Source organism: Mobula hypostoma, chromosome 8 (assembly GCF_963921235.1).
Source record: "Mobula hypostoma chromosome 8, sMobHyp1.1, whole genome shotgun sequence".
Taxonomy (NCBI): Eukaryota; Metazoa; Chordata; class Chondrichthyes; order Myliobatiformes; family Myliobatidae; genus Mobula; species Mobula hypostoma.
The window spans coordinates 89000755-89024424 of NC_086104.1; the positions used below are offsets into that span (position 1 = coordinate 89000755).

Below are 23670 nucleotides of genomic sequence, written 5' to 3' on the forward strand. Positions count from 1 at the left end.
GAAAACCCGTGCATTCCACCGGCAGGACGTACAAACTCCTTACAGAGGATGCTGGGATTGAACTCTGAACGCCGACGCCCTGGGCTGTGACAGTGTCGTGTGAACTGCTACACCACTGCGGCACCCACACTTGGTTTTCATCACGTTTCTGCCCATTATGTGAGCTGTCGGAATCCTGGCATCAGAGTATGAAGACATCCAAATCTTCAATCTACATCTCATTTATTTTCTGTTGCTCCACATTTCTTGATCTGCATGCCCAATTAAAATACTTCCATCTAATCCATCATGGTCACTAACACCAGCTCCATCTTTTAACTACTTCATAAATAAAATACTTTATGATATCCTGCTGGATGTTCTTGTACTAATTCTAACTGCATTAATTAGAATTTTTGAATTGTTAGTTATTTGTTAAATGGAAATACAAAATCCAAGGAACAGACCTTCGAACTACCTAGGTTTTGCAATAATTAGGTTTAGCAGAAATTCGTTGGGATTGTTGGCTCTGATTAGGCAGTCAATAGGAACTGGGTTAATGTTTACCCAAGTCCATTTATTTCGGGAAGGGGATCTTGAGTGTAGGGTGAGAGTAAGAGAGGTGCAAAGACGATGACTTCAGCCTAGGAACTAAAATGCCTATAAAGGCATGGTAATGGGATGGTGATACCTTGCATTCATCCTATAATCTACAAACTACTACTCAAGGGCTCTTTACAACTCATGCTCTCAGTATTACTTTTATTTACAGTTTTTATTGTTTTGCACATTGGTTGTCTGTCAGTCTTTGTTTAGGCATATTTTTTCATAAAATTCTATTGTATTTCCCTTTTCCTGTGAAAGCCGGCAAGAAAATGAATCTCAGGGTTGTATATGGTAACATATACATACTTTGATAATAAATCTACTGTGAACTTTGGTGTGACAAGTGTGTGATTGAGGGCCTCCCGCTCCAAAACCAGAAGACCACAGGAGACCCCATTCAAAGCGACACCGTATCCACCAATTTCCTTAAGTACACTTTCATCACATACCGTTCCCACTGCAAAAGGATTAAAATGACCTTCCCTTTCATCTGTTTGAGACCTCCATTAAATGTCCTCCCTTCCACTCCTTTTCTGAAGGAAATTATACCACAGTAGTAATCTCTCTTCTTAACTAAAATTCTCCAGATCTCAAGCCTCCTATGCACCCTCTCCAGTGCCATCACCTCCTTTTTAATTCAACTAAAAGGGCGGCATAATCTTTGCCCTCAGGTGCTGTCTGAGTGGAGTCTGCATACCTTCCTCTGACTGTGTGAGTTCCCCTGCGTGTTCCGGTTTCTTCCCACATTCCACAGACATGCTGGTAGGTTAACTGGCTGCTGGAAGTTGCCTCCAGAGTACGTGTGTGAAAGGGTGGGGTTGCTTGGTATGCAAGAGAGAGTGAGACTAAGTGGGGGCTATAGGCGTGACAGGATCACTCGTAGAGCTGGCATTGGTTTAACATGCTGACTGGCCTCCTATTCATAATGAAGTACAAAATATAAGTATGGCTGTTCAAGTCCCAGCCAAACAAGTGTTTTGCACAGATCTGGCTCATCAATCTTGCTCATATATTGAATGTTTTAGTCAGAAAGCAATGTAACCCATATACCTCATTGCCTTCCCTATGGGCTTTTGGGATTGTGCACATGCATTCCAGGAATTCTCTGCTCCCTTACACTGTGCAGCACCCCACCACTTATCCTGCTGCCTCATGCCTTGCTTGGCCTTTTTCTTGGGATAGGTTGGTTTGAAGAGATTGGTTTCTTCGGAGAGGATAGGTTGAGTGAGCCAGGGCTTTTCTCTATGGAACAAAGGTGAATGAAAGGAAACTTGACAGAGTGCACAAGATGATCAGAGTCATTGATCAAGTGGACAACTAGAAACTTATTCCCAGTGTGCAAATGGCTAATATGAGGGGGGGCTTAATTTTAAAGTGACTGGAGGAAAGTATAGAGGGGATATCAGAGGTAAGTTTTTACACAGAGAGTGGTGGGTGTGCAGAGTGCCCTGCCAGGTCTGGTGGGAGAGGCAGATACATTAGGGACATTTAAGAAACTCTTGGATAGGCAGATAGATAATAGAAAAATGGAAGGAGGGAAGGGTCCAATTGATCTTAGAGTAGGTCAAAATGTTGGCACAACATTATGGTCTTTTCCTTACCCTTCCACAACTCTTTCTGTTATTGTCTACCCGCTCGGATTGATGAACACATCAGGGTAACAGGAGACTCCTTGAATTCAAGAGCGATGAATTACATGAACTTTGCTCTTCATTAGGCTGGTCAGAATGAGTGCCTGCAAAGATCAGTGGCTCTGGCTGACCTCCCCACATAGGCTGGGTGTAATCCAATGCACACACGTGGCTGTAAAGGCACCTGCAGCCCTTCAGTCTGACAGGTTACCAATCCATGAACGCTCAGGTGATCTGTAACCAGCCGATCTTGTACAAGGTTCCAAGGTAGCTGCCAAGATTCACCTGTCCTGCGGCTGTTTACCTGCCGTGATGCAAGCTGGCTGCATCTGTTTTACACAGAGTCGGTGACCTTCATGGGGAAATACAAGCAGAAGAACTGCAGGAGTGAATTAACTAGCCTCTTTGCCAGACTAGTTCACCTGCAGAACCAGGTTATGAATCAATCAAATGTCATGCCTGCTTTGACATCAGTAGGGTATGGGGTTGACTGAAGCATCATCAATGTTCCAACCATAACTACAAACTAGTCAGGAATTCCAGAAATAAAGCGTTAACATAATGGCATCTGACAAATGCAATGCAGAAATGTTTGTGTATTCCTCTCACTGAAAGCCACCTTCTCCACACAAATCTTTTCAGAATCTTATCACCTCAGATCTCCTTTCATCCTTTTTTTGTCACAGGAAAGATCTCCAGGCTATTCTGACATTCCTAAAAATTAAATAGAGCTGCAGGCTAATGTTGCATTTCTATATAAGCCTGGTTAGACCACACTTGGAGTATTGTATTCAGTTCTGGTCACCTCATTATAGGAAGGATGTGGAAGCTTTAGAGAGAGTGTGGAGGAGATTTACCAGGATGCTGCCCGGATTAGAGAGCATATTTTATGTGGGTAGGTTGAGCATGATAGGACTTTTCTCTTTGCAGCGAAGGAGATGAGAGGCGACTTGATAGAGATGTACAAGATGGTAAGAGGCATAGATCGAGTGGACAGCCAGTGCCTTTTCCAAAGGTGGAAATGGCTAATATTAGGAGCATAATTTTAAGATGATTAAAGGAAAGTATAGGGGGGAAGCCAGAGGTATTTTTTTTTAAACCTACACAGAGAGTGGTGGGTGTATGGAATCTGTGTTGTTTGTAGATACATTAGGGACTTCTAAGATATTTTTTAGCAGGCACATGGATGATAGAAAAGGGAGGGTTATGTTGAAGGGGAAGGCTAGATTTATCTTAGAGCAGGTTAAATGGACAACACAATACTGCGGGCCGAAAGGCCGGTACTGTGCTGTAGTATTGGAGAGGGGAAGATTGTGGCGCGATGCAGCTCGCAGCGGCCAGTCCGGTGGTGATGTCTGTTATTTGTCAAGTAGGGTGCCGTGCATAATCCTGATTTGATGGAGACAGACGTGAGAGCACAGAGGAACATCTGGTGAAACTTCTGAAATGCCTGCTTCACTGCTGCTGCTATTGTGTGGTCTGAAATCTCTGGAGGGGAAGGCCCCAAATCCTTGGCTTTGCTTGTTGCTCGGCAGCCAGGGCAGGGTCGAAGCGCTCGGCAGAGGATGGTGCTCGGTGCTCCATGTCGAAGGACTGGTCGGAGGCTCAAAGTTTTCGGACGGACTCAGAGTCCACTGCTTCCAATGGTGCTGCATCGGCAAGTTTGCAGCGCTTGGAGGTTCATGGCAGGGAGAGTTTCTCCCTTCTACCGTCTGCGTGAGATGATGAGGCTATTGGGACTTTGAGACTTTTTTTTACCGTGCCCATGGTCTGCTCTTTATCAAATTACAGTATTGCTTTGCATTGTTGTAACTATATGTTATAATTATGTGGTTTTTGTCAGTTTTAGTCTTGGTTTGTCCTGTGTTTCTTGTGATATCATTCTGGAGGAACATTGTATCATTTTTTTAATGCATGCATTAGTAAATGACAATAAATGAGGACTGAGTGTCCTCATAATCTAATAATCTAATCTATTCTATATTCTATGTTCTCAGTTTAGGTATTGCCCTAATGAGTGAATCCAACACACTTTTTCTGAAGTCCCCTTCAAGACTTTTCACAATGCTCCCATAAATTTCTGGTCTTCTGAGTCACCACATTCGAAAGTGGTCTCTCTTTCCACCCCACACAGAAAGCTCCAACTTAATTGACATCAGAAGTACAGCAGGAATGCAGGGAAAAGGGACAAGATATACACGTGACTGCCCGTCACCTTTACTGATCATTTCTAGGAACTGTGACCTGGTACAACACCTTGTTCTGCCTTAAACATAGCTCAAAGGGAAGGGGAGGTGATGAGAAACAAGGGTTCTCATCTTTCTATCCTCAGTAGGGCATAATCTAAATTTAACATATGCAGTGAAGAGGAGGCATACCAGCCTCCAGAAGGGGCAAAGACATGTGACCAGAGGAAGGATGATGGTGTGCCCAGATTAGGAATAATTATAAATAAATAAGGAAACAACTTGTATTTATGTTGAGTCTTTTATGGTCTTGGGATGTCTCAAAGGGATTACAATTATATTTTAATGAAATACATAGACTGTGTTCAATTAAAGTACTGTCCTACAATTGTAATTTGACATACTGCCAAATAAATTGCTTTGGAAATGTTTTGGAGATGCTTTGGAGATACTTTGCAGGGGAGAGGAGAATGCCCTATTCTTCCTTGAATGGTTCCCTGGGGTCTAAGCAGATGTCTGAGCCTTGCTTAACATCTCAAGTCCCAGTTACTTTGCTGCAATAGCCACTGCACAATGAAAGATGATTGGGACACAGCAGAAACCTCCGAGTCTAACTAAGCAGAGTCGTCCGATATCCTGATACTGTGAGCCTGCCAGGTACATATTGTGCCCACAGTAGAGGGTGTGACTACTGGGATCACAGCCAGGGCAAGCTTAGCCCTAGTAGGTTCAACGATTCAGCTCTATTGAGCAGGGTTCATGCATACAGTATCTGCCGACTTTATCGATGCACTATTGTGTGGGTGGGCCTCTCAGAGTTCACCACCCCTGGTTTAGTTTACTTTCCACTTCAGATTTAAGTATCACTTTACTAATCGCTTTTGTTTCCATTTAATGTACTCTGCAGTTTTGATCTTCACGGTTCAATTTTTCCTAATTAAGAAAGTTGTTCATTGGTCAAAGTTGCGAGGCAGACTAACATACCGTGTCACTCACATTACTGTTATTTTTGTTTCAGTTCTACTCAAATAAAACAGGAACATTCATGCTTTTCAATCCATAATGAGATATTCATAATTCACAGGCTATCTCCATAGTCATTGACTGATACTAAAAATCTACATCCTGCTACAATTTGCCTTAGGTCACGTAACATGCACTAAAATTTATACGATTATGGTGAAATGTCGTCAACCTGAAATATTAATGTTATTTCTCTCTCCACAGATGCCATCTGACCTGCTGAGCATTTCCACCATTTTGTGGTTTCATTTCATAAGTCCAGTACCCAGAGTTATTTGATTTTTTTATATATACTGTAACTCACAAAGATTTTGTGTTTGCCTTTTACAGAAGGTTAAGGGCATTGCTCTGCTTTATTTACTTGTATTGTATTCTTGTGTACTTTTATGTGTTAAGAATTTGAGAGCCGGAAATAAAAAAAGAAGACCGCCATATCCAGCGGGCAGCGGAGTGAGAGGCAGCAGGGTGATAGGGCTTTGGCTCAATGGGCTTAGGCGGTAACAGGACGACACGAGGTAGGTTGACTGGTGTTATTTGCAGAAAGGAAGTAGTACGTGTGTGAGGCCAATTTTCTGTGCTTGGTGTCAGATGTGGGAGGTCCTGGAGTCTCCCAGCCTCCCGGACGGCCATATCTGCACCAGGTGTGTTGAGCTGCAGCTCCTAAGGGACCGAGTTAGGGAACTGGAGATACAGCTTGATGACCTTCGCCTGTTCAGGGAGAGCGAGGAGGTGATAGAAAGGAGTTATTGTCATTGTCTGGATCGGGATCTCTTTAAATTTACTTTGTTTATGTTATGATCCGGACCCTTGACTCACTGTTTCCCTTTGGTTCCTGTTTTCCCGTGTCCCTCCACCTTGGTGATTAGAGCCAATTTACTCTCGGCTGAACCGGTAGTTCATAGTCTCCGGCTTTCAGCTGTTCTGCGCGAGAGCATCTGCAAAGTCACCAAAGGTACGGCATACCAATGTCATCTGGCCGGAGCAAGCCTAGTCTCCGCCCGAAGCGAGTGCTGGTAATTCGCCTTTCCTCACCGGAGCAACCCTGTCAAGTTACCTCGCCAAAGCGAGCCTGCAAAGTTTCCTCACCAAGGTGGGTCAGTCAGTTAACCCGCCGGAGGGAATCAAGAACCACTGTTTACTGTTACCAGGCCGAGTCGAGAGCTCACCACTACCCGGAGGCTCCAAGTCAAGTCCTGGCTCCGGGGGCATTCAAGTACCAAGTCAAGTCCTGTCCCTGGCGGCTTCCAAGTTCCGAGTCAAGTCCCGGCCCTGGTGGCATCCATGTACTGAGTCAAGTCCTGGCCCTGGCGGCATCCAAGTTCCGAGTCAAGTCCTGATCCTTGCGGCATCCAAGTTCCGAGTCAAGTCCTGGCCCTGGCGGCATCCAAGTTCCGAGTCAAGTCCCGTCCCTGGCGGCATCCAAGTTCTGAGTCACGTCCCGTCCCTGGCGGCATCCAAGTTCCGAGTCAAGTCCTGGCCCTGGTGGTCTATGATTCCTGTCCTACCCCCCTGTCTGAATCCCTTCTCTGCACCTCTCGCCTCTAGCCCTCATCTGCAGCCTTCGCCTGCACCTCGGTCTAGTTCTATCGCCGGAGCTAGATAGGTACTGTCTAGTGTTCTTTCGTGTTGGTCTTGTCTTGTCCTCGCCTCCATGGGGTATGTCAGGCCATCTGGCCATTGCCCCGCGGGGGGTCATGTCTTGTCATGACTTGTCCTCGCCTCCATGGGGTAAGTCAGGCCGTCTTGCCGTTGCCCCACGGGGAGTCATGTATTGTTCTGTCTTGTCCTCGCCTCCATGGGGTAAGTCAGGCTATCTTGCCGTTGCCCCGCGGGGGGTCATGAGTCCCAGCCCTATGTCCTGTACCCAAGGAGGGGTCCCGACTCTGTGTTCTGTGTATGTGTCCATGGTTCCATGTACCTGCTCTCCTGAGACCGAGGCTCTGTGTTCCCATGTTCCTCCTCTCCCTAGCCCATGTCATGTCCATGCCTGGTTCTGGGGTCCGAGCCCGAGGCAAAACCCAGGTACTGGGTCCTTGCCCAGTCTCTGGCTCAGAGTCCATACCGTGTCCTCTTCATGTCACCTCTAGTTTTGGGATCTGATTCCGAGTCCTAGCCCAGACCCTTAGTCCCAGCCTAGTCGTAATCCTGAGTCCTTGTCCAGTTCGCTATTCCTGCTTCTGCTTTGCTCTCCGGGTATCGAACAATAAACTAAATTGAATTAACCTCACAATATGTGTCTTGCATTTGGGTCCACCCTTGCTCCCAATGCCACACCATTGTGACAGTTATAGGCAGGTGGTCACAACGGAGCCACGGGAGACAGACAAGTGGGTCACAGTCAGGAGGGTAAAGGGGAAGAGTCAGGTACTAGACAGTACCCCTGTGGCTCTATCCCTTGACAATAAGTACTCCTGTTTGAGTACTGTTGGGGGAGATAGCCTACCTGGGGGAAGCAACAGTGGCCGTGCCTCTGGCACAGAGTCTGGCCCGGTGGCTCAGAAGGGTAAGGAAAGGAAGAGGAAGACAATAGTGACAGGGGACTCTATACTTAGGGGGTCAGACAGGCGATCCTGTGGATGCAGGAAAGAAACTCATATAGTAGTTTGCCTCCCAGGTGCCAGGGTCCGGGATGTTTCAGATCGCGTCCAAGATATCCTGCAGTGGGAGGGAGAACAGCCAGAGGTCGTGGTACTTATTGGTACCAATGACATAGATAGGAAAAGGGAAGAGGTCCTGAAAAAAGACTACAGGGAGTTAGGTAGGAAGTTGAGAAGCAGGACTGCAAAGGTAATAATCTTGGGATTACTGCCTGTGTCACGTGACAGTGAGAATAGGAATAGAATGAGGTGGAGGATAAATGCTTGGCTGAGGGATTGGAGCAGGGGGCAGGGATTCAGATTTCTGAATCATTGGGACCTCTTTTGGGGCAGGTGTGACCTGTACAAAAAGGACGGGTTGCACTTGAATCCGAGGGGGACCAATATCCTGGCGGGGAGGTTTGCGAAGGCTACTGGAGAGAGTTTAAACTAGAATTGTTGGGGGGTGTGAACCGAACTGAAGAGACTGGGGAAGAGGAGGTTGGCTCTTAAATAGAGAAAGCTTGTAGGCAGTGCGAGAGGGAGGATAGGTAGCTGATAGAGAAGGGACGCGCTCAGACCGAAGGTTTGAGATGCGTCTATTTTAACGCAAGGAATATTGAGAACAAAGTGGATGAGCTTAGAGCGTGGATCAGTACTTGGAGATATGATGTGGTGGCTATTACAGAAACTTGGATAGCTCAGGGACAGGAATGGTTACTTCGTGCCGGATTTTAGATGTTTCAGAAAGGACAAGGAGGGAGGCAAAAGAGGTGGGAGGGGTGGCACTGTTGATCAGAGATAGTGTCACGGCTGCAGAAAAGGTGGATGCCATGGAGGGATTGTCTACGGAGTCTCTGTGGGTGGAGGTTAGGAGTAGGAAAGGGTTAATAACTTTACTGGGTGTTTTTTTATAGGCCACCCAATAGTAACAGGGATATCAAGGAGCAGATAGGGAAACAGATCCTGGAAAGGTGTAATAATAAGAGTTGTTGTGATGGGTGATTTTATTTTCCCAAATATCGATTGGCATCTGCCTAGAGCAAGGGGTTTAGGTCGGGAAGAGTTTGTTAGGTGTGTTCAGGAAGGTTTCTTGACACAATATGTAGATAAGCCTACAAGAGGAGAGGCTGTACTTGATTTGGTATTGGAAAATGAACCTGGCCAGGAGTCAGATCTCTCAGTGGGAGAGCATTTAGGAGATAGTGATCATAATGCTATCTCCTTTACAATAGCATTGGAGAGAGATAGGAACAGACAAGTTAGAAAAGTGTTTAATTGGAATAAGGGGAATTATGAGGCTATCAGTCAGGAAATTAGAAGCTTAAATTGGAAACAGATGTTCTCAGGGAAAAGTACAGAAGAAATGTGGCAAATGTTCAGGGGATATTTGTGTGGAGCTCTGCATAGATACATAGAGACAGGAAAAGTTATAGAACATAGAACATAGAACATAGAATAGTACAGCACAGTACAGGCCCTTCGGCCCACAATGTTGTGCCGACCCTCAAACCCTGCCTCCCATATAAGCCCCCACCTTAGATTCCTCCATATACCTGTCTCTTAGTCTCTTGAACTTCACTAGTGTATCTGCCTCCACCACTGACTCAGGCAGTGCATTCCACACACCAACCACTCTCTGAGTGAAAAACCTTCCTCTAATATCCCCCTTGAACTTCCCACCCCTTACCTGAAAGCCATGTCCTCTTGTATTGAGCAGTGGTGCCCTGGGAAAGAGGCGCTGGCTATCCACTCTATCTATTCCTCTTATTATCTTGTACACCTCTATCATGTCTCCTCTCATCCTCCTTCTCTCCAAAGAGTAAAGCCCTAGCTCCCTTAATCTCTGATCATAATGCATACTTTCTAAACCAGGCAGCATCCTGGTAAACCTCCTCTGTACCCTTTCCAATGCTTCCACATCCTTCCTATAGTGAGGTGACCAGAACTGGACACAATACTTCAAGTGTGGCCTAACCAGAGTTTTATAGAGCTGCATCATTACATCGCGACTCTTAAACTCTATCCCTCGACTTATGAAAGCTAACAACCCATAAGCTTTCTTAACTACCCTATCCACCTGTGAGGCAACTTTCAGGGATCTGTGGACATGTACCCTGAGATCCCTCTGCTCCTCCACACTACCAAGTATCCTGCCATTTACTTTGTACTCTGCCTTGGAGTTTGTCCTTCCAAAGTGTACCACCTCACACTTCTCCGGGTTGAATTCCATCTGGCACTTCTCAGCCCACTTCTGCATCCTATCAATATCTCTCTGCAATCTTTGACAATCCCCTACACTATCTACAACACCACCAACCTCTGTGTCGTCTGCAAACTTGCCAACCCACCCTTCTACCCCCACATCCAGGTCGTTAATAAAAATCACGAAAAGTAGAGGTCCCAGAACAGATCCTTGTGGGACACCACAAGTCACAATCCTCCAATCTGAATGTACTCCCTCCACCACCACCCTCTGCCTTCTGCAGGCAAGCCAATTCTGAATCCACCGGGCCAAACTTCCCTGGATCCCATGCCTTCTGACTTTCTGAATAAGCCTACCATGTGGAACCTTGTCAAATGCCTTACTAAAATCCATATAGATCACATCCACTACACTACCCTCATCTATGTGCCGAGTCACCTCCTCAAAGAACTCTATCAGGCTTGTTAGACATGATCTTCCCTTCACAAAGCCATGCTGACTGTCCCTGATCAGACCATGATTCTCTAAATGCCTATAGATCTAAGAATCTTTTCCGACAGCTTTCCCACCACAGACGTAAGGCTCACTGGTCTATAATTACCCGGACTATCCCTACTACCTTTTTTGAACAAGGGAACAACATTCGCCTCCCTCCAATCCTCCGGTACCATTCCCGTGGACAACGAGGACATAAAGATCCTAGCCAGAGGCTCAGTAATCTCTTCTCTCGCCTCGTGGAGCAGCCTGGGGAATATTCTGTCAGGCCCTGGGGACTTATCTGTCCTAATGTATTTTAACAACTCCAACACCTCCTCTCCCTTAATATCAGCATGCTCTAGAACATCAACCTCACTCATACTGTCCTCACTATCATCAAGTTCCCTCTCATTGGTGAATACCGAAGAGAAGTATTCATTGAGGATCTCGCTCACTTCCACAGCCTCCAGGCACATCTTCCCACCTTTATCTCGAATCGGTCCTACCTTCACTCCTGTCATCCTTTTTTTCTTCACATAATTGAAGAATGCCTTGGAGTTTTCCTTTACCCTACTCGCCAAGGTCTTCTCATGCCCCCTTCTTGCTCTTCTCAGCCCCTTCTTAAGCTCCTTTCTTGCTTCCCTATATTCCTCAATAGATCCATCTGATCCTTGCTTCCTAAACCTCATGTATGCTGCCTTCTTCCTCCTGACTAGATTTTCTACCTCACTTGCCACCCATGGTTCCTTCACCCTACCATTCTTTATCTTCCTCACTGGGACAAATTTATCCCTTACATCTCGCAAGAGATCTCTAAACATCGACCACATGTCCATAGTACATTTCCCTGCAAAAACATCATCCCAAATCACACCCGCAAGTTCTAGCCTTATAGCCTCATAATTTGCCTTTCCCCAATTAAAAATGTTCCTGTCCTCTTTGATTCTATCCTTTTCCATGATAATTATAAAGGGCAGGGAGCGGTGGTCACTGTCCCCCAGATGCTCACCCACTGAGAGATCTGTGACCTGACCCGGTTCATTACCTAGTACTACATCTAGTATGGCATTCCCCCTGGTCGGCCTGTCCACATACTGTGACAGGAATCCATCCTGGACACACTTAACAAATTCTGCCCCATCTAAACCCTTGGAACTAATCAGGTGCCAATCAACATTAGGGAAGTTAAAGCCACCCATGATAACAACCCTGTTATTTTTGCACCTTTCCAAAATCTGCCTCCCAATCTGCTCCTCTGTATCTCCGCTGCTACCAGGGGGCCTATAGAATACCCCCAGTAGAGTAACTGCTCCCTTCCTGTTCCTGACTTCCACCCATATTGACTCAAAAGAGGATCCTGCTACATTACCCACCCTTTCTGTAGCTGTAATAGTATCCCTGACCAGTAATGCCACCCCTCCTCCCCTTTTTCTGCCCTCTCTATCCCTTTTAAAGCACTGAAATCCAGGAATATTGAGAATCCATTCCTGCCCTGGTGCCAGCCAAGTCTCTGTAATGGCCACTACATCATAATTCCATGTATGTATCCAAGTTATGGTAGGATACAGGAACCATGGTGTACAAAGGCTGAAATAAATCTAGTCAAGAAGAAAAGAAAAGCTCACAAAAGGTTCAGAGAGCTAGGTAATGTTAGAGATCCAGAAGATTATAAGGGTAATAGGAAGGAGATTAAGAAGGAAATTAGGAGAGCCAGAAGGGGCCATGAGAAGGCCTTGGTGGGCAGGATTAAGGAAAACCCCAAGGCATTCTACAAGTATGTGAAGAGCAAGAGGATAAGACGTGAAAGAATAGGACCTATCAAGTGTGACAGTGGGAAAGTATGTATAGAACCGGAGGAAATAGCAGAGGTACTTAATGAATACTTTACTTCAGTATTCACTATGGAAAAGGATCTTGGCAATTGTAGTGATGACTTGCAGCAGACTGAAAAGCTTGAGCATGTAGGTATTAAGGAAGAGGATGTGCTGGAGCTTTTGGAAAGCATCAAATTGGATAAGTCGCCGGGACTGAATGAGATGTACCCCAGGCTACTGTGCGAGGCGAGGGAGGAGATTGCTGAGCCTCTGGCAAAGATCTTTGCATCATCAGTGGGGATGGGAGAGGTTCCAGAGGATTGGAAGGTTGCGGATGTTGTTCCTTTATTCAAGAAAGGGAGTAGAGATAGCCCAGGAAATTATAGGCCAGTGAGTCTTACTTCAGTGGTTGGTAAGTTGATGGAGAAGATCCTGAGAGGCAGGATTTATGAACATTTGGAGGGGTATAATATGATTAGGAATAGTTAGCATGGCTTTGTCAAGGGCAGGTCATGCCTTACGGGCCTGATTGAATTTTTTGAGGATGTGACTAAACACATTGATGAAGGAAGAGTAATAGATGTAGTGTATATGGATTTCAGAAAGGCATTTGATAAAGTACACCATGCCAGGCTTACTGAGAAAGTAAGGAGGCATGGGATCCAAGGGGACATTGCTTTGTGGATCCAGAACTGGCTTGCACACAGAAGGCAAAGAGTGGTTGTAGACAGGTCATATTCTGCATGGAGGTTGGTGAACAGTGGTGTGCCTCAGGGATCTGTTCTGGGACCCTTACTTTTGGTGATTATCATAAATGACCTGGATGAGGAAGTGGAAGGATGGGTTCGTATGTTTGCTGATGACACAGAGGTTGGAGGTGTGGATAGTGTGGAGGGCTGTCAGAAGTTACAGCGGGACATTGATAGGATGCAAAACTAGGCTGAGAGGTGGCAGATGAGGTTCAACTCAGGTAAATGTAAAGTGGTTCATCTTGGTAGGTCAAATATGATGGCAGAATATAGTATTAATGGTAAGACTCTTGGCAGTGTGGAGGATCAGAGCCAAGTCCATAGGACGCTCAAAGCAGCTGCGCAGGTTGACTCTGTGGTTAAGAAGACGTACAGTGTATCGGCCTTCATCAATTGTGGAACTGAATTTAGGAGCCGAGAGGTAATGTTGCAGCTATATAGGACCCTGGTCAGACCGCACTTGGAGTACTGTGCTCAGTTCTGGTCACCTCACTACAGGAAGGATGTGGAAGCCATAGAAAGGGTGCAGAGGAGATGTACAAGGAAGTTGCCAGGATTAGGGAGCATGTCTTATGCGAATAGGTTGAGTGAACTCGAACTTTTTCTCTCTGGAGCGACGGAAGATGAGAGGTGACCCAATAGAGGTGTATAAGATGATGAGAGGCTGGATTGTGTGAATAGTCAGAGGCTTTTTCCCAGGGCTGAAATGGTTGCCACAAGAGGACACAGGTTTAAGGTGCTGGGGAGTAGGTACAGAGGAGAAGTCAGGGGTAAGTTTTTTACTCAGAGAGTAGTGAGTGCGTGGAATGGGCTGCCGGCAACGGTGGTGGAGGCGGGTACGATAGGGTATTTTAAGAGACTTTTGGATAGGTACATGGAGCTTAGAAAAATAGAGGGCTATGGGTAACCCTAGTAATTTCTAAGGTAGGGACATGTTCGGAATAGTGTCAAGGAGCTACTTGGTCTATACCTGTTCCTAGTGCTTCTCTCTCTATGAGCAACAACAAGCTAGTTCCCACTGACCTCCTCTCAAATATCAATCTAGCAAGTTGTTTGCCACATGAATCAGTGAAATGTGAATCATTTATTTATCACATCAAAATATACAGTGAAATGTATTATTTGCATTAACAATCAACACAACCTACGGGTGTGCTGGGGGGCAGCCTGCAAGAGTCGCCACACATTTCGGCCCCAACATAGTGTGCCCACAATGTTCAGCAGAACAACACATAACACAATGAGGACCAAAACAAGTCCCATTTCTCCCTCCCACCTACCCACACACTCCGGCATGTTGACAGCCCTCCAACCTCAAGACAAGCTGTCCCCAGCCTCCAGCAGACCGGCTGACTTGCAGATATTGGGCTTTGCCTTCCCCAGTGGGCGTACAGATTCAGGGCCCCAGCCATTGGGCCTCGACTTCCAACCGACCTTCGGTATCAACCTCAGAACTCGCCAATGACAATGAAAGAGGACCCCGAACTCCAGGCCAGACTGGGACCCCAAACACTAGGCCTTGAACTCCAGTCTCATCAATTCATGTACCCAAGGGGTCACCGTCGCTCGTGTCTCCAGCCCGCACAGAATTTCAATCCTGGAATCCACCAAAGACTCGCAGCTTGGATTCGCCCCATTTTATTACCTCTACATCTTCAGTTAGCCCTACATTCCCACTCCACACCTCTTCAAAGACTCGTAATCCTACACCTCTCCTGCATCAAGCACTTTCACTCATTTCACACCTTCCTCATCCATTCCTCCACTCCTCACTCCTTCCACAAGTTGTCCCGTGTTGTCACTCTATAATCACCAACTATTCTGCAAGTTTTCTTCCATTCATACGAGTCTTGAAAGATTGGTCAATGACAGATAGAGAAACTGCAAATCTAATTAAGATTGCACGATCTTCATTAACAACGAAGACTAAGGAAAACTGAACCCTAACAGCTCAGAGCACACAATTTCACACATTCACTCTGGATAAGGCCATTCAACTAGTTTTGTCAAAGAGCTATTCTGGATCAGAGTGTGCATCAGTAGTTCCTTTTCATGTTATTCTGGCAAGTAGAAGATCTTCACGCACACATCAGTGCAGTGCAGCATTCCTGAATTGAATGACGAGAGCTGTCACTGCCTTTAGTTGACGTCCATAAGAGGCACCTTCCCCACCGCAACATCAGCCTGAAACCTTGGAAGCACCTAACCAGAGGAAGTTGACATTCATTCCATCAGAAGATAAGTGACCCAAGCTTAGAATGAAACTGGACTACAGCCCCCATCTACGTACAGCTCGTGGGCATAAATCTATTGTATGGAAGTTGTCATGCATAACTGAAATACTCCATGTAAATCTTTAATAAAAGCACTATCTTGGCTTTCTTTTGTACTCAACGTCTTTTTCCAAAACATTATAGCATTTATTTAAAACGTTATTATTGAAATGGTTCACTTATTACCAATAGTTTGTCAGTGTGAGTACTGAGTGTGCTTTGATGTGAATGATCAAAGTGGTCGAAGAAACTCAAAGCGACTCTGTGGAGGGGATCGTGGAGAAGAAGCTGGGAACAAGAGGCCGAAACAATGCAGTAATGTTCCTGTTTGCTGGACGGGCTAGACTGGCTGTGGTCCAGCCAGGGAGCAATAACAATCCACGCCAGCTGGTGCTTGAGCTACAATGGGAACACAGAAGGAGCAACAGCAGAAAGCTGGCATCACAGTGCGACATACCAGGCTAAGGTGGGGCATCTTAGCAACTCAGTTTCCATACAAGTATAAGTCTATCCAAGGACAATTTATCGGGCATCTCTAATTTTAGGGTTAATCTTAATCTAACTGCTGTTGGCATATCGGAATCTTGGCTTTCCTCCTCTAGACTTGGTGCTTCTCTCCGTCTTTAAGACACTTCTTTAATCTAGTGCCTTGGCCAAAGTTTTAAGCAGTTGTCCTAACCTCTCTCCTGACTCAGTCAAACTGTATCAGGAAGCACTCATGGATTGCCTTGGGAGGTCTGTCTCCATTAAAAGGTGCTGCACAAATGGAAATTAAATTTGCTGATGGCAGTGCATTTAACATGGAGATCCCAAGGTGGGAATAGTGGTTATCAGGCTCATGGATGTTGTGCCATTGAGAAAGATGAACAGAATCAAAGAAATTAATTATAAAGAGGATAGCAAAATGACAAGGATTAAAAATAGAAATTATGATGTGGCACCAACAAAATTTAAGGCACAGCTGCTGAGGTCAAGGGAAGGGATTAGTTAGAATGGAAATGTTTAAGAAGCCAGGGTTTAGGAAAGGGTTTAGGGCTGAGCATAATTACATAAATGGGCATAGAGATACACAAAAAATTGAGGCAGGGATAGGCCATTTTTCCCTCAAGTCTGTCCCCTCCTATCAATATCATTTTCACTTTGTAATTGTTGCGTGACAATTTCAGAAATTAAACAATGAAGAATGTTGAAGTTTGATGTTTTTCTTTGAGTAGGTTGGTTCCATGGTTCTTCTTTGCTTCGTGCCTGTCTGTGGGAAGATGAATCTCAGAGTAGTATACTGCATACATACTTTGATAATAAATGCAATTTGAATCTTTGAATGTTGGGGATTTTTGCACACTAAGCACACAGCTCTCTCTCTCTGAGACGGATGGTTACTTAGCAGTCGAGGGAGACCTCAATGCCATTTTATCAGTTAAGGAAAGAGGCCAAGAAGAATCAGGGATTTAGCTTCTTAAGGAATGGCCATATCACTAACAGTTACTACATCCTCAATACAAATGACTAAGGGGTGAGAAAAGGGTGGAAGTAAGAGAAAGGGAAATTAATCTTAAAGACAAAGTTCATGCCCAAGTTATTGGTGTACATGTGAAAACTTTGATTCGGGGACTGCCCTGACCTTGGCCTTTATCAGAGTTTGTTAAAATTGAGGTCAAGAAATGTAGCGCAGTGGTCCGGGGAGAGAAAGGTGCTTCATCTGGACTGGCTAGGGAGGTGAAGCTGACCAAGAAAGGAGACCGATTCTCTATTCATGAAAGCTTCCCATGTCGGCAATCACACAACCATTTTGCCAGCAGCTACAGAGGAGTTAATGACCCAAAGTACATTAGCGACTCATGGTGGTCTTCAAAGAGAACTCAGAACGCTTTGTTCTTTGTTATAATAGAAAAGCTTTAATGACAAATGGCTGGTCCTGAGGTAAATAAAACCACATCTTTTTGAAAAAACAATTAAGCTGATTACGTCAGCAACCTGTTATAATGAGACCTGACTGTATCAGAGGTTAAAATTTAACTGTAGAACACAAGCTACTTTTAAACATTAGTCCTTATCTGCCCAACCCTATACTGAGATGAAGAGGAGGAAACTTGAAAGAATAAAAGTTGCTGACTGCTGAATTCTCCCGTTTCCATCAGGTATGCAAATACAGTGGGAAACCCTACCAAATTTGCAGGACTAAATTCAAAAAATGCAAGCTGGAGACAAAATTGTGCAAAAGAAATGCCAATTTAATAATGATAACGTGTTGAAGTCAGTAGATGCTGTATATTCACAGAGGGAGGAATGGAAACAGATTTTCTCTCTCTCATACCTGGGCTTGGGAGTCATGGGCCCAACACAAAACCCTGTCAAAGCCCAGGGACTGGCCCCAGCAGGTTCCTTGCAAGTAGGGCAAGTGAGCTCCCCGATAACTTCCACAGGTAGTCCATTACACCATTAGTAGGTCTCAGATTCCTAAACTTGGCAATATGCTTCACCCACCATCTGCCCCGCCTATCATACTGCCTCAATTCCCTTTATACCACCTCTCTCTCTCTTGACCAAGTGCCTGGAAAAAAGATAAGTTGTATGTGTGGGAAATGGTGAGCAAGAGCGAGAGAGCGAACGGCAATGGCTTAACCAAAAATGTATAGGCTCATACAGCATGAAACAGACACTCCACTCAAACTCATCCATGTTGACTGTGTTGCCTAGCAAGCTTATCCCACCAGCCCATGTTTCCCCACAGCCCTCTAGATCTCCCCTATCCGTGTACTTATCTAGATGGTTTTAAATGCTGCTAACGTGCCTCCCTCAAACACAGTTCCCGGCAGCTCGTTCCAAAACTGCACCACCCTTTGCCTGAAGCTGCCCCTAATATTTTTTATAGAACTCTCACTTCTGACCTTAATCCTGTGCCCTCTTAGATTTAGCATCCCCATCGCTGAGAAAAAAGACTAGGTGCTTTCACCCTGATGATCCTCCTTATCTTATATACCTTTACCGGGTCACCCCACAAGCTCCTACATTCCAGGGAACAAAGCCCTAATCCACACAGCCTGTCTTTGTAACCCAGGCCCCCAAGTCCAGGCTCTCCTTCTAGTTTAATAATATCTTTCCTATAAATGAGATGACCAAAACTGTACATCATACTCCAAGTGTGGCCTCTGCAACGTCTTTAATAAACTGCAATGTAGCTTCCCAACTCCTTTACTCAATGTGCTGACTGATGAAGGTCAGCCTGCAAAATGCCACCATCAAAATGCTGTCTACCTTAGACATTGCTTTTCAGCAAGCTATGCATTTACATTCCCAGGTCCCTCCGTTCCAAAACTCACCGCGGAGCCCGACCACTCACTATGCAAGTCCTACCCTGGTTTGGTCTCCCAAAATGCAATACCTCACATTTGTTTGCGTTAAAAGCTATTTGGCAATCCTCAGCCCACGTATTTAGCTTATCATAACCTTCCACGCTATCTACAATATCACCTATTTTAGTATCTTCTGCAGGCTTCTTGGAGCTGCAGGCGGATCACATTCCTGACTGACAGTACAAACATGGTGGAAAGACTCAAGGATTAAGGGGTGAGATGCTCGCCACAGGATAGACAGATATCAGTTTACATAAACACAAGAAAGCCAACAGAGCTGGACATCCAAAGCAACACACACAAGATACTGGAGGAATTCAGCAGGTCAGGCAGCATTGATGTAAATGAATAAATAGTCGACATTTCAGGCTGAGACCCCTCTTCAGGACTGAGAAGGAAGGGGGAAGATGTCAACATAAAATGGTGGGGAAAGGGGAAGGAGGATAGTTAGAAGGTGATAGGTGAATCCAGGTTGATGGGAATGGTCAATGGTTGGAGAAAAAGGAATCCTATAGGAGAGGAGAGTGGACCACGGGAGAAAGGCCATCAATTTGGAGGTTATTCAGATGAAATAGAAGGTGTTGCTCCTCCACCCTGAGGGTGGCCATCTCTTGGCACAAGAGAAGGTCATGGACCAACATGTCGGAACAGGAATGGGAATCGGGATTAAGATGTTTGGTCACTGGGAAGTATCAGTTTACTTGCTTGTCGCAGTTCAGCTTTGACCCCTAGTACGCTCATCATTTGGTAATGTCGTGACTGTGAAGCAAAGGTGATCAGATTCCCTCATTAAAGGCTGCCATTGCCTGACACATCGGTTAGACAATGCTACTTGCCACTCATCAGTCCAAGTCAGAATTCTGTCCAGGTCTTGCTGCATGCAGGTCTGGCCGATTATCTGACAATAAATCTGCATCTGCTAATGAATATCCCCACTTCTCTTACAATAGGATGATCATTGAAGAAATAGTTTAAGACTTTGTCTGGATGAGCTGTGGGCTGAGGTGATTGACAGCTGCCAACCACATTAGCTGGTAGAGACCTTTCCTAGTGATTTTCCATTGAGTTCAACTTTTACCAAAGCCTTACAACACTAACTTAGTTAGACAGCCACTGCCACCTCTCCTCACCCTTTTGTCCACATCAAGAGGACGGGAAGGAACATGAATATTATATTGAGATAAGAGGAACACCTAAGATCGCATTAACAGAACAGGCTTAGAGCATCAATGAGTCTACAATGCTCATATTTCCTCTGCTTCAAACTTGGACCAAGGCTGTGATGAGGCTTGGAACTAACTGGTTCTAATGAGCACAACCAAGCAGATTACTGATGATTTAGTGGCACCTGATAACACTGTTGCGGATTCTTTCCTGTGCAGAGTGGGAGGTAATGACAAGGATTAGATCATTTTTGTCATGTTTGTGGTCAGAGCACGCCTGGCAGTTGTCCATTTTATCAGTCTATAGCTGCAAAGGAACAACGTGCCTCAAAGCACTGCTAGACCTGGAGGCTGAGCATTTAAAAACATGTTGAAAGAGTCACTGAGACCAGTGGCCAACGCACTCCTATCTCATGGAGCAAAATAAATTGTCTGCAGAGTGCCACCAGTGACAGGAAGGCATTAAGGAAGAGACTGAAATGGATCATTGGCTAAGCACACTTGAATGTAAGGCATATGAAAAGGTATCGATTGGAGTTTCTGCACTTAGATACTAAGCTCACCCACCATTACAGAAGAGGTGTTCTTAGGACGTTCTCCTGATCTTGGGTGATTAATAGTCTCCTAACATTCACAATTGGACATAGCAGGAGGACCAATATTGCATTCAGATATGGGTGCCCTGCTGCAGGAAAGATGCCAGTAAACTGGAAGGAGTGCAGAAGAGATTATGAGGATGTTGCCTGGACTTGAGGAACTGAGTTATGAAGAGAAGTTGAGCAGGTTGGGACTTTATTCATAGGAGCGTAGGAGAATGAGGGGTAATCGTACAAAGGTGTATAAAGTCATAAAGGATTTAGGTGGGGTCAATGCACACTGTCTTTTTCTCGAGGGCTGAGGAATCAAGAACCGGTAGGCATAAGTTACAGGTGAGAGAGGCAACTTTTTCACATGAGTGAGTTGTCACTATATGAAATTCGTCACCAGAGGAAGTAGTTGAGGCAGGTATATTAACAAAATTTTTTATGCACTGGACAGGTATGTGGATAGGAAAGGTTTAGTAAGTGCTACCAATTCAGATACAGTACACTGTCTTCTGCCCTATCATAAGAAAGTTTGATAAAATGAAAATATGTACTGTATTCTCTCCTTAAAGCCAAACTTTAAATTAAAGAGCTGGAAATGAATGCTGTCATTGACAATTATTAATTTGCCATCATGACTACATAGAGATATAATGTAAAGCGCCTCTCTCTCTCGCCTGCTCTCTCTCCAATTTCTCTCCACTTCACCACTCTCTGTCCCTCACTGTGCACTTTAGTTCCTTTCTCCTTTCATTATCTTCCCCTCATCCCTGAACTACATCAACCCAATTCCAGCCCCTTGGCTTTTCTCAGCATCACTTCTTCCAGTGTGATCCATCAGCCCAGTCATCTGAGTGAAGAGTCCCAGCAGCCCTGCTGGCCCAGCTAAAGCAGCTTTAGAAAGGAGGCTGGTGGTCCACTGAATGAGCGAGCTCTCACTTCACCCCATTCTTATCTTAACAACAACCATAGGGGAGGAGGCAGGCAAATAAACTCAAAAGGCAAAGAACACACAATACATGATTGTATCCACAGCAAAAGGGCTGTATAAAAACTCGAAAATTGTAAATGGCACTCCATTCTTCAAGAAGGGAGAGAGGTCGAAGAAGGGAAATTATAGGCCAGTTAGTCTGACCTCAGTGGTTTGGAAGATGTTGGAGTGGATTGTTAAGGATGCGACTTTGGGGTACATGGAGGCAAATGATAAAATAAGCCAAGGTCAGCATGGTTTCGTCAAGGGAAAATCTTGCCTGATAAATCTGATGAAATGGCAGAGCTGAATGGCCTGATTCTGCTCCCATGGTCTTATGGACATTAGTGAACCAGATGGTATTTTATAACAATTCCCTAAGCATTACTGGCACTAGTATCCTAGGAAAGGTGCATAGGAAACCTTTTTTTATGCTACAGACACCTCCCATTAACCAAAGGGTCCATGGGCCCCAGGTTCAGAGCCCCTGCTTTAGAGGGAAAAAGGCCAAACACAAGGAAATGCGATGAGTTCTAATAGACAACTTGGTTAGCACAGATATGTTAGGCCAAAAGGCCTGTTTCCATGCTATGTAACTTTAATAGTTTCCCCAGCTGCGGTGGTAGAATTTTAACTCATATTTCCTAATCTTTAGTCTTCTTAGTAATTGGTGCAGTAAATTAACAACTATTCTCATGACCTGTAAGGCATGACCATCTGACTTGGATGTTATCTTGTGAGCAAAAGCTAGTAAGTCACACTAGAGCTTGATCAACTGAATGAAAACACTTTTGAAGACCCTGACTTGGAGTTACACTCCGACTTCGGTTCTTTGCGGGAATGGGACCTGCTCTCAGGGCTTCACGACCGGCCACTTTTGATACCCCAAGGAGGTTGCCTGGAAGACCAGTGTGCCGGATTTACGTGGCTCTGGAGATGGACTGATTCAAGGCTGGTGCCCCTGACTGGGGCATGGCGGGAGAATGCAGAACATTGGGAGCAGCGGGTTAGTTGCCGGTGGTGTGGTCCGGGGACCTGGGCCTCAGGGCCAATTCTCTGGGCGCAGAGCTCGGAAGAAGCAACACAACAGACTTCTAACATCATGGATTAGTGAGTTGTTTGTTATGTCTCCTCTCTTGCTGTGAAACGGGGACACCTCTTTTTCCCTTATTAGTGAGAGAGAGAGAGCCTGTGGTATGTCGAATCACTGGGTGAACGAGTAGTCTTTGGGATACTGCAAGTTGGTGTCTTTATTGATGCTTTGCTGCTTGTCTGCACACTTGAGTGCTCGATTGAGGGTGCCAATGTTTTTTTTGCTAGTGGGGAGGGGGGGTCATTGCCTGGCTGCTGATTGTGCGTGGGAGGGGGGAGCTGGAAGGAGTGCTTTTGGGGTTCTAAAGTTTAACTGTCATTCATTCTTTGGGACACGTCGCTGTTTTTATGGATGCTTGTGAAGAAAAAGAATTTCAGGATGTATATTGTATACATTTCTCTGACATTAAACGTACCTATTGAACCTATAGAATACACTTTGTCCTGGACACCCATTCTGTCCAAAGGACTAAAAGCAAAAGTCAATACATTTCCCCTTTCACAATCTTAACACAGGTGACACAAGATCTAAAAGGCAAAGACTACATACCACCTTTCATCATGCCCACTTCATAACATTTACGTAGTCTGCAGGCTTGGCAGCTCTTCCTCCTATTTTTGTCGATCGTGCACTGGTTAGTGGCAGGGCACATGTAGTCATTGTGTCCTGGAATGAAAGGAGAGATCACAAGTAAATGTCAACCACTTCATACTTATTTCAAGCAACAACAATAAACCCACACTTCTATGTGTCTTATATGCAGAAAACATCCTAAGGAGCATTATCAAACACAATTCGGCACCAGGTGACTTAGGGAGGTAGTCAGATACTTCATCAAAAATTTTATCAAAGACGTCGGTTTCAAAGAAAATCTCAAAAGGTGAGGAAGAGTGATACAGGCAGGGAATTTCAAACATACGAGACAGTTCTTGACCGTGGAGTGATGAAAATCAAGAAAGTAGAAGAATTCATAATCACAAGAGATCC

At 45.1% G+C, this 23670-nt stretch overlaps 1 protein-coding gene across 1 annotated transcript in view; it reads right to left on the bottom strand.

Moving 5' to 3' along the window:
• Positions 1-23670, bottom strand: part of esr1 (estrogen receptor 1) — a 216832-nt gene that overhangs the window by 104235 nt on the left and 88927 nt on the right. Inside the window, exon 3 of the mRNA XM_063056286.1 lies at positions 23233-23349. Within this exon, the coding sequence (XP_062912356.1) occupies positions 23233-23349 (117 nt within the window). The remainder of the gene's footprint in view (positions 1-23232; positions 23350-23670) is intronic.